An 11,621-nucleotide genomic window follows, 5' to 3' on the forward strand; every position below is an offset into this window, starting at 1 on the left:
AGGGATAAACTCCTATCTTGGTGACAGGTGAAGCTTTCCTGTTTCCCATGATCAAGTTTATCTTTCCCTGTTCCACATTCTCACTTCTTTTTAGTCCCTGCAAATCACAACATATGTGAATACCACAACCTGTATCAAGGACCCAAGACTTAGAATGAGGTGAGTTATTAGACAATATAGTGTATATACCTGCATGGTTGGGTTTTACTTTCCCATCCTTCAAATCTTGCTGGTACTTTGGGCAGTTTCGCTTCCAGTGCGACTTTTCATGGCAATAGAAGCATTCAGCCTCATTAGGGTTAGCAGAAGGAGTGACAAAACCTTTCTTGGTTTTGCTTGAAGAGGAGCCTTCAAGGGTCTTACCCTTGGTACCCTTAGAAGGGTTCTTTCTCTTCTTCCCTTTGCCATGCCCGATTGCCAAGACATTAGCCGCAGTTGGAGTAGGAGTAGGAGTAGTAACAACCGACTTACCCTTTAGACCACTTTCGGCGGTCTTCAAGAGTCCTTAAAGTTTGTTGAGGGTGACTTCTTCCTTGTTCATGTGATATGTCATGCGGAATTGATCATAACACGATGGCAAGGAGTGCAAAATGATCTCTATTGCTAACTCCTCAGGGAAGTTCACATTCAGCTTCAGTAAACGGTCCACATACCTTTGCATTTTCTGCATGTGGCCCGTGATGGGTTCACCATCCTTCATTCGGGTTGTTATCATGGAGGAGATTATTTCATATCACTCTTGACGAGCACTTTGATGGTAGCGGTCCATCAAGTCTTGGTGCATCTCAAAAGGATAATAGTCCTCATAGGACTTTTGGAGCTCGGCTGTCATGGTGGCCATCATGATGCATGCCACTTTTGTAGCATCTCTTTCATGTACCTCATATTCAGCAAGCTCTTCAGGAGTAGCAGTTGGCTCGGGTACCTTCAGCTCCTTGTCGAGAACATATTCTTTGTTCTCATACCGAGTGACCATCCTGATGTTTCTGATCCAATCTGTAAAGTTGGACCCATCAAAGATGACTCTCCCACAAAGATTCATGAGAGAGAAGGAGCTAGTAGGGTTTGAGCCAGAAGCATTGTTATTGGAAGACATCTGAAAAGAAGAGGGAATAGATTAGATTAGATATAGAGATAGTCCTCAACAAAACACCCAAATATAATATTAAGGCTAGGACCCAACACAATATTTTATAACTTAGAAGAGGGATGCCGTAATCTAAGCTATAAGATATTTGAAGGTAGGTGAATGACGATTCACCACACCATGAAAAACGAAATATTTAATTAGGTTTTAATTGGTTTAGAAACTCCTAGATTCTTTGAGATTCATTGAACTTTCTTCAATGGCATGTTTCAATCTCGAGTGTGCCCTTCAAGTTTTGTGACTGGGATGCCGAGGATCACAAAACAAGGTGTGAAGTAACCATGCAAATTACTTGGTACCCTTAATGTATTACCCCTCAATCGATGTGCCGGTTAACCACACACGCTCCATCGATACTATGATAAACATTAAGTCACCCTTTACCTACCTTGTTATGTTCAAGTTAGTGTGCCGGTTAACCACACACACTCCACTAACGACTTAAACAAAGTGTAAAGTGTAATTTCATGGATTAGCACCTTATTCACATTTTCCTAAAATAACTAAGATTGGGAATCCAATAAAGTTTAGTTACTTTAGTATTATCATTATACTTTTAATGATAATTCATAAGTCCTTGTCCTACCCGTTCGGCTAACGACCCTCCACCGATCAAGGAAGCGGTGGGTGAGAGTGGACGCCCATTAAGTTGCCATTTTATAGGCAACAACCTTATACCCCCCTTATAGACCAGCTTCGTGAATGAGGCGTACTAGCGGTAAGACGACTTGATCTTATACATATATAAATATTATTAAACTTATAATATTATAAAGTATAAGGGTTGAATTTTAACTTTTAAAATGCTAGGGGTTGGAACTAAAGTTTTTAATATGACTTTACATGTTCCAAAACTTGAGGGCAAGTTTTGTAAACTCTCAAGACTTTTCATTTCTCATAACTTATGAGTTAATGGTTATTAAAAATGAAGACTCTTCATTTTTTGTAACCTATGTGTTCTTTTAATGGTTATTTATAAATGTGACTTTTGGTTATCCATAACTTAAGAACTAGTTATAGACTCCATTAAAACACATAAAGATCAAGAATTAATCTAATCAATTATTAGCACATAATTTCTATGATCTTCTAAACTCATATGTTTATGAATGTTCATATCAAAAATTTCAAGAATCGTAAGTATATATACAAAACTTGAAATTTTGATACGAGCTTTTGAACAAAACTTCGATTTTCAAGTTTTTTTTTTTTTTTTTACATCAAGTATCAAATAAACAAACCTGGCTCTGATACCACTGATGGGTTTTCGGCATTCTAACACTCCTATGGTGTACATGCAACCCTAGAAACCTTGGATCTATGTTTGACTAAGATACATGCAAATAATTATTTTTCCAAGGTTCTTATCCTAACTAGCATGGCATGGGGTACTTGAATCAAATAAAACTAGTAGAATTACTTACCTTGTAGTAGTAGTTGATTGCTTGGAGTTTGAGAGCCTAGCACCAATAATGTAGATGCCTCAAATGGAAGTCACAAATCACCACAAACTTGGAAACTTGAGAGAATAGTCACGAAATTCTTGAAATCGGCCCTCTTAGCTTACACACATCAACTAGTGCAATTTCAAGAACCAAAGCCTCCTTTATATAGTGTGGTGGATTAGGGTTACATCTATGTAAACCCTAATACCCATGTCTTTTCATTTCCATGAGATCCATGGGTTAAAGCTCCATGGAGTATCCATGGACTTTCCATGCAAGCCTAGCCCATTCCAAATAAGCATTAGCCCACACTATATAAATACAAGAGCCCATATTTAATTAGTCATACTTTTGATCTCTAAATTAATTCTAAATTAATTATAGATCAACACTAATTAAATAATATGATTTTATTTTAATATATTAGAACTTATAATATGTTAATAAATCATAACTTATACTAATCTCAAAAGATTATCCGTAAATTGTTCGGGTGAACTACAACCCAAATGGACCATGCCGGCTCGGGTCAAGTACATACCAAATATAGTTATGGACTTAGACACTATCTCCAACAGGTAGTGGCTTATGGTGTCTATCTATGACATATGGGCCATTGGTCCACATGGTAGTGGCTTATTGTGTCCATGGATGACATATGGACCATTAGTCGACATGGTAATGGCTTATGGTGTCCGTGTATGACATATGGGCCATTGGTCCACATGGTAGTGGCTTATTGTGTCCTTACATATGGGCCATTGGTCAACATGGTAGTTGCTTATTGTGTCCATCGATGACATATGGGCCATTGGTCGACATGGTAGTGGCTTATGTTGTCCATGTATGACATATGGGACATTGGTCAACATGGTAGTGGCTTATTGTGTCCATGGATGAAATATGGGACATTGGTCGACATGGTAGTGGCTTATTGTGTCCATGTATGATATATGGGCCATTGGTCGACATGGTAGTGGCTTATTGTTTCCATGGATGACATATAGGCCATTGGTCGACATGGTAGTGGCTTATGGTGTCCATGTATGACATATGGGCCATTGGTCAACATGGTAGTGGCTTATTGTGTCCGTAGATGACATATGGGCCATTGGTCGACATGGTAGTGGCTTATGGTGTCCATGTATGACATATGGGCCATTGGTCCACATGGTAGTGGCTTATTGTGTCCATGTATGACATATGGGCCATTGGTCGACATGGTAGTGGCTTATTGTGTCCATGGATGACATATGGGCCATTGGTCCACATGGTAGTGGCTTATGGTGTCCATGGATGACATATGGGCCATTGGTCGACATGGTAGTGGCTTATTGTGTCTATGTATGACATATGGGCCATTGGACCACATGGTAGTCGCTTCTTGTGTCCATGTATGACATCTGGGCCATTGGTCTACATGGTAGTGGCTTATTGTGTCAATGGATTTCATATGGGCCATTCGTCGACATGGTAGTGGCTTATTGTGTCCATGGATGACAGATGGCTGATTGGTCCACATGCTAATGGCTTATGATGTCCATGGTTGACATATGGTTGATTGGTCCACATGGTAATGGATTATGGTGTCCATGGTTGACATATGGTTGATTGGTCCACATGATAATGGCTTATGGTGTCCATGGTTGACATATGGTTGATTGGTCCACATGATAATGGCTTATGGTGTCCATGGTTGACATATGGTTGATTGGTCCACATGGTAATGGCTTATAGTGTCCATGGATGACATATGGGCCATTGGTCGACATGGTAGTGGCTTATTGTGTCCATGGATGATATATGGTTCATTGGTCCACATGCTAATGGCTTATGATGTCCATGGTTGACATATGGTTGATTGGTCCACATGGTAATGGCTTATGGTGTCCATGGTTGACATATGGTTGATTGGTCCACATGATAATGGCTTATGGTGTCCATGGTTGACATATTGTTGATTGGTCCACATGATAATGGCTTATGGTGTCCACGGTTGACATATGGTTCATTGGTCCACATGGTAATGGCTTATGGTGTCCATGGTTGACATATGGTTGATTGGTCCACATGATAATGAGTTATGGTGTCCATGGTTGACATATGGTTGATTGGTCCACATGATAATGGCTTATGGTGTCCATGGTTGACATATGGTTGATTGGTCCACATGGTAATGGCTTATGGTGTACATGGTTGACATATGGTTGATTGGTCCACATGATAATGGCTTATGGTGTCCATGGTTGACATATGGTTGATTGGTCCACATGATAATGGCTTATGGTGTCCATGGTTGACATATGGTTGATTGGTCCACATGATAATGGCTTATGGTGTCCATGGTTGACATATGGATGACGTATGGGCCATTGGTCAACATGGTAGTGGCTTATGGTGTATATGATATACCCATGGATGACATATGGGCTACAATATTATTGAGCATAATTTTATGGTTTTTCAATTTAAAGAAACGGAAGTTAATTTAGTTTAGCTGGCAAACGCGTTTTACTTCTTTCCCGAGGTCGCAGGTTCGAATCCTACTTATGTCAATAAATTTATTTAAATTCGTCTCTCTAAATGTAATCAATATTTTTATTTAACTTCATCTTTTTTAATTTAAACTGTTCAATTTAATTACAAATATGCACATAGGTATTGACAAAAATACCCTAACCATTTACGTAGTAACCTTTTTACATTCAAGGGCAATTATGTCAATTCATAGTTTAAATACTTAGGCGCCATAATTTGTAGTCAGAGTCATCCTGTCGTTTCAGTTTATCGGCGATAGATCTTCTACAATCCATTACCAACACTCAAAATTCCCGAACGTTGATCAATAAACCCTAAAATCGTTGTTGCTACATAATTTGTATTACACTCCACGCATATCAACATAATGGCAGCGAGTTGTTCTTCATAAAGAATGCATACAAGGCAACAAGTAACAAGGATCACTGCTTTGCCATCGCACTTGATCGGAAAAATAGTAACTACGGTTGGGGGAAAGTCACCAATCGATGCTTTTAAGTTCCTGTTAATGTAAGTATGATGTGCATTACTTCTATTAAACTTTTTTACATACTTAATTTAGTGTTTAATATATGAATTTTGTGTTGATTTGTGAATTATATATGTATAGTTGAAAACTCTTTAGGGATTCTGTAACATCAGACGCATTATATAAAAGCATAGACACAAGTCGAATAAGGTTTCGTCCATTAAGTATGCACCAGTATGAAGTCACAAGGAAATGCAGAAAGTTGAACAACCCACACGTACTCTTCAGCGATGGAATGGAACACTTTTTTAAGCAATCGAATAATTGCGAATTCAATTAGTTTTCTACATTTGTATTTTTTAAAATTGTATGATTACTTATTGTATGTCAGGGGCAGTGGATGCGATTTTCGTTATGGGAATGATGTTGATGGCAGAAGGCATTGAAAGGAAGCAAGAAGCTCTGATCATGTTAAATAAAGCCTACGTTAATACTGGTAGAAGTTGGAATCTAAGAGATACATGTAACAAAGGTTCATAACCACTTGGTAAGGAGAACAAAGGAGATAAAGTTTCATGGCTTACATAGAAGTTGTGCAAAGCATCCTTCTGTGGGCAGTTATTACACAGCTTTTATGAGTCAATACAGGTGGTTATTGAATAGTGATATTTGTTTGTGGGATACGTGTTTCGTTAGGTTTGCTTTGATATTTGACATTAGTTTCGAATAGATATATATATAATAGTTGTTTGATTCACACAATTAGTGATGCATATTGTAAGTGTATTTTGATGTAATGTGAATACATACTTTTAACTTTATTAAATGTTAGTATATATATGTAATTTTTGATATGTATGTTATTTTTGTCTTTGTCATTTTACTAACCAAAAGTCCACTGTGACCTATAATAGGTTATATTGTTTGAATAATGTTTTTTGACTGAAATACCCTTACTAATCAAATATATGGATTGATTTCAAGGGCACTTTGGTCTATTTGCAATCTCTACAGTGAAGGCGCCATTTTTGCTATGGAAATAAAAATAAGTGTTTAATCAAGTCGTTATTAATAAGGAAAATACCGTATACAGAAATTATATTTTAAGTAGCTCTATATATATATATATATATTTATTACGAATGTTATTTAAAATTATCATTATCCGTATACTACATGGGTTTTAACTTGGTATTGAATAATATCGACCCAATAATTTGACCTGGTAACCACCTAACACATTGAAATCAAGGGTTGTCAAAGGTTCCCTAATCGATACACACTTTGTTTGCATATGTGTTCTGCAAGTGTCGATCTCAATTATACCATTCTACTAAGGTAAAATATTGTGTTATTTAAAATTATACGTTACTTTAAATATTAAATACAATGAACAATCAAAGTAGAAATTGGATGTATGAAAGAAAAGATAATCGTAGTTGTGTATCCCGTGTTTTCGTACAAGGAGTGAAAAAATTTATAGATTTTGCTACCAGTCAACATAGGTTCATGGTGCAAGATAAAATCAAATGCCCATGCATCAGATGTCGTAACGTACCATATACAGAAGTTGATACTGTTAAGCATCATTTGTACAAGTTTGGTTTTGTTGAGGAATATTGGTTATGGGATAAACATGGCGAAACATCAATTGATGATGACAATACGTTTTTTGGGGTGGATGATTCAAACACCAATTTTAGTGAAGGTGCATGTTCTTATAGAGAAATGGTCATAGATGCAATGGCTCCTGATTTAAATAATAGTAATCTTGATGAGGAGCCAAATGATCTAGATAAAAATTTCTTTGATATGCTAGATGCAGCTAATAAAGAATTGTGGCCTGGATGTAAAAAAGTGACACAACTATCTACTGTAGCTAGACTGTTGAATATAAAATCAAAGTATCGCATACCTGAGCAAAGTTATGATGCTATCTGCCAGTTGATAAATGATGTCTTACTGGAGGAGATTAATATGGTAGGTAGTTTAGACGAGAGCAAAAAGTTAATACAAGCACTAGGTTTTCCTGTGGAGATGATTACCTGCTGCAGATCTGGATGTATGATATATTGGAGGCAAGACAAAGATCTTTATCAGTGCAAATTCTGCAATGCATATAGGTACAAACGGTCAAAAAATTTGGCCAGATGTTCACGCGTATCCTTCAAGAAAATGCATTACTTTCCTTTGACTCCAAGGTTGAAGAGACTGTATTCTTCACAAGCCACAGCCCCTTCCATGTGATGGCACTCCGAGAATCATGGACATGATGCTGGAGTAATGTGTCATCCATCCGATTCAGAAGCTTGGAAGCACTTTGACAAAAGTCATCCTTCATTTGCAGCAGAAGTACGTAACATAAGATTAGGCCTAAGAACAGATGGGTTTGCACCACATGGAGCATTTGGAAAATAATATTCATCTTGGCCTATTATTATAACACCTTATAATTTGCCACCATCTATGTGCATGAAAGAGCCTTACATGTTTTTGACCGCACTTGTGCCAGGTCCGTCAAACCCTAAGCATAAATAAGATGTAATTTTGCAACCAGTTGTTGGAGAGTTGGAGCAATTATGGGAAGAAGGCGTAGTAACATATGATATATCTTTAAAACAAAATTTCCATCTAAGAGCAGCTTTGATGTGGACAATAAGCAATTTTCTAGCATATGCAATGTTGTCCGGATGGTCTACAGCAGGTAAGCTAGCATATCCACATTGTGGGAAACATACACAAGCATTCAGACTAAAGAATGGTAATAAGATGTCATGGTTAGACTGCCATAGAAGATTTCTACAGGTAAATCACTTATATAGAAAGGATAAAAATAAGTTGAAGAAGAATCGTGAAGTGATAGAAGGTCCTCCTCCAAGTAAGAATGGTGAACAAACTTTAAGGGAGATTGAACAATTAGGTTTGGTAAAAGTGACTGAACTAAATGCTGATGATGTAAACAAAAGATGTGGCGATCATGGTTGGAAAAAGAAAAGCATATTTTGGGATTTACCATATTGGAAAACAAACCTCATTAGACATAATTTTGATGTTATGCATATTGTTAAAAATGTATTTGAAAACATTTTTTACACTGTAATGGATGTCAAAGGGAAGACGAAGGACAATCTAGCAACCATAAGAGATCTGAAGCTCTATTGTAGGAAGAGAAAAGGAGTCGAAGATAATGAAAGAGCATACTACACTCTGGACAATAATCAAAATAAAGTCATATGCCAATGGGTGGAGAAATTGTGTTTCCCTGATGGTTATGTTTCTAATTTGGGGAGGTGTGTTGATTTAACAGGGTCTAGACTGTTAGGAATGAAAAGCCATGATTCTCATGTTTTTATGCAAATATTGATGCCAATTGCATTTCGTGAGATGTTGCCAAAGCAAGTGTGGAAAGCATTAACAGAGTTGAGTATTTTCTTCAAAACATTAACAACAACATCAATCATAACAAAAGACATGGAAAGGATTGAAACCAAGATCCCAATAATATTATGTAAATTAGAGACCATCTTTGTCCCTGGTATTTTTAACTCCATGGAACATTTACCAGTACATTTGACATACAAATCGAAGATATACGGTCATGTCCAATATCGGTGGATGTATCCATTTGAAAGGTTTGTATGGTACATCATAATGTATTTTGCTATTTTTGTAAGCTAATTAAAATAATCTTCACTATAGGTATCTAAATCAGTTGAAAAAAGATGTGAAAAATAAAGCTCGAGTGGAAGGGTCCGTTGTTAACGCGTACTTGCTACGCTAAGCATCTAAATTTTGCTCTCATTATTTCGAGACTGGTGTCCCCACACATAATATAAAGTTGCCTCGAAATGATGATGGAGGAGGAGATGAGCAAGTGGATGCTAACAACAACATGTTAGATATATTTTCTTATCTTGTGCGTCATTATGGAAGATTCACGAATAGAATGATGTCTGATGAGGAAGTGCATGCTGCCCAAACTTACATACTCCTTAACGAAGATAAGATCAAGCATTACATCAGGTTCGTACGTAACATATGCATCACTTTTAATTATAATAATCATTTGTTGTGTAATTGCTATGATCGAATAACATTTACATGCATGATTTTGTTTATTACATTCATAGTAACTTCAAAATGTTATTGAAATGGTGATACAGAATATTTGAAAAACATTTGATTGAACTTATGGGGGATATGGATGAACAGGTCGTTGCAGCTGAAGTTGAGAAGAACTTTGCATTATGGTTTGAAAACTATGTGGGTGTTATTTTTGCATTTTTTAAAATTTATTAGTTTTTGTTATGGTTATAATTAACTCTAATTAAGTGTTTTACCATTATTCATATAGGCACGTAAGATCCCGATAAACAACAAATCTATATCTGACCTATCCAAAATTCCATTCAAAAAAGTGAAGTTATATAGTGTATACTTTGTCAATGGTTACAAGTTTCACACAGAAGCTCATAGTCTGAACAAATCAACAACCAACAGCGGATTGTGTGTTAGTAGCCAAGGTGGTGATTATTATGGTAAGGTAGAGGAAATTTTAGAAGTCGAGTACGCTGGTTACCCAATTAAAACCACAGTTTTGTTTAAATGTCATTGGTACGATCCAACACCTAACATAGGATTTAAGGTTCACAAACAATATAACTTGGTCGAGATAAACGTCAAAAGAAAATACAACAAGTTCGAGCCTTTTGTTTTAGCCATGCAAGCCACTCAAGGGTGTTACATTCCTTACCCAAGTTCGAAAACAAACAACTCGGACCGGTGGGCTGTTTCTAAAGTTAAACCTCGTGGTTGGACCGATGAATATCATCCTCAGAAAGACGTTGCATTCCAAGAAGATGAATTTGAATCAAATGAAATCATTATACCAAGTCTATTTGATACAGACAATTATGATGATGATCACGAAATGTCAAGCAACGGTTCAGATAGTGAAGATAATATTGATGAAGAAGGTGAAATTCATGAGGACGACAATTATGGTATTCCTGACGACGAGGGTAGTTATGAGTATAGTACATCGAGCAATGAAGAAGAAGAGGCTGAAGAAGAGGAGGAGGAAGAAGATAATGACTAGATGTTTTTTGTGTTTAATGTTTTTTGAGATGAAGTTAATTTGTAATTTGGTTTAATATCAATACATAAATATAAACTAGGAAGAAAGCCTGGGCTTCGCCCCGGGATGTTTTTTTGTGTTTTTTATGTCAAAATGTAATACTATTGACTGTAAAGCCCAAGAGTGTCAAAGTGGCTAAAGAATTGTGGAAAAACCCTAAATGTTTGTAGTGTATATTGTGCCAAATGTATAATTTTTTATGATAAGGACTAATAGTGTTAAACTGGCTAAAAAATTATGGCAAAAATCTAAAGTTTTTTTGTGTTTTTTTCCCAAAATGTAAAAGTTTTGTTTCCAAGGGCCAAAAGTGTCAAAGTTACTAAAATTCCACTGTTACCGATAAAAGGTTATAATATTTGAATAAAGTGTTTTGACTCAAATATCCTTAGTATTCACATATTTGAAATGATTTCAAGGGCACTTTGGTCTTTTTGCACTCTGAAGCGTTGAGGCGCCATCATACCTCTGACGTCACACCGGCGTTATCAGTTCTTCAACCATTCAGAATGTCTCAACTATTCCGGACGATAAATCTGCATAGAAACACTTAAACCCCCAAATCGTCGAAGGGTAATCATTCTTAAAATCGATTTTCTCCGATAATAGACACTCCTGTACACCTCGCGACCAGATCATCATAAAATAAGTATTTTTTTTCCATACCCTGTTACACTGTTTTTCATAGTTACGCTTATTTTTTAAAAAGAAATTGAAATCAACTACTCCAATGTCTATTTTGTTAGTAGAATGTTGATTACTAAAAGTCGTCGTTCGTTAGATGATCTCCCAATAGAGATTTTGAGTTGGATATTTGTAGTATTAGGGTCAGAATCTGCGAAAGACATCGTCTCTGCAAGACTTTGGTAATTCTCAATAAACATCAAC

At 36.5% G+C, this 11,621-nt stretch overlaps 1 protein-coding gene across 1 annotated transcript; it reads left to right on the forward strand.

Moving 5' to 3' along the window:
* Window positions 1-8,368: 8,368 nt before the first annotated feature.
* Window positions 8,369-10,697, forward strand: LOC145104931 (uncharacterized). Its single transcript, XM_079042089.1, has 5 exons — window positions 8,369-9,231; window positions 9,299-9,356; window positions 9,438-9,622; window positions 9,763-9,862; window positions 9,954-10,697. The coding sequence occupies exons 1-5, from the start codon at window positions 8,369-8,371 to the stop codon at window positions 10,695-10,697; spliced, it is 1,950 nt and encodes a 649-aa protein (XP_078898215.1).
* The last annotated feature ends 924 nt before the right edge of the window (window positions 10,698-11,621 follow it).

Source organism: Lactuca virosa, chromosome 4 (genome assembly GCF_052849685.1).
Source record: "Lactuca virosa cultivar CGN04683 chromosome 4, Lactuca_virosa_CGN04683_v6, whole genome shotgun sequence".
NCBI lineage: Eukaryota > Viridiplantae > Streptophyta > Magnoliopsida > Asterales > Asteraceae > Lactuca > Lactuca virosa.

What these genes read in the sequence shown, in the direction of transcription:
- LOC145104931 (XM_079042089.1), top strand. Translation starts at nt 8,369, where the DNA reads ATGTCATGGTTAGACTGCCATAGAAGATTTCTACAGGTAAATCACTTA. An exon ending in TGGATGTATCCATTTGAAAG is followed by an intron (nt 9,232 to 9,298) that starts GTTTGTATGGTA and finishes TCTTCACTATAG; the next exon opens with GTATCTAAATCAGTTGAAAA. An exon ending in CATTATGGTTTGAAAACTAT is followed by an intron (nt 9,863 to 9,953) that starts GTGGGTGTTATT and finishes TTATTCATATAG; the next exon opens with GCACGTAAGATCCCGATAAA.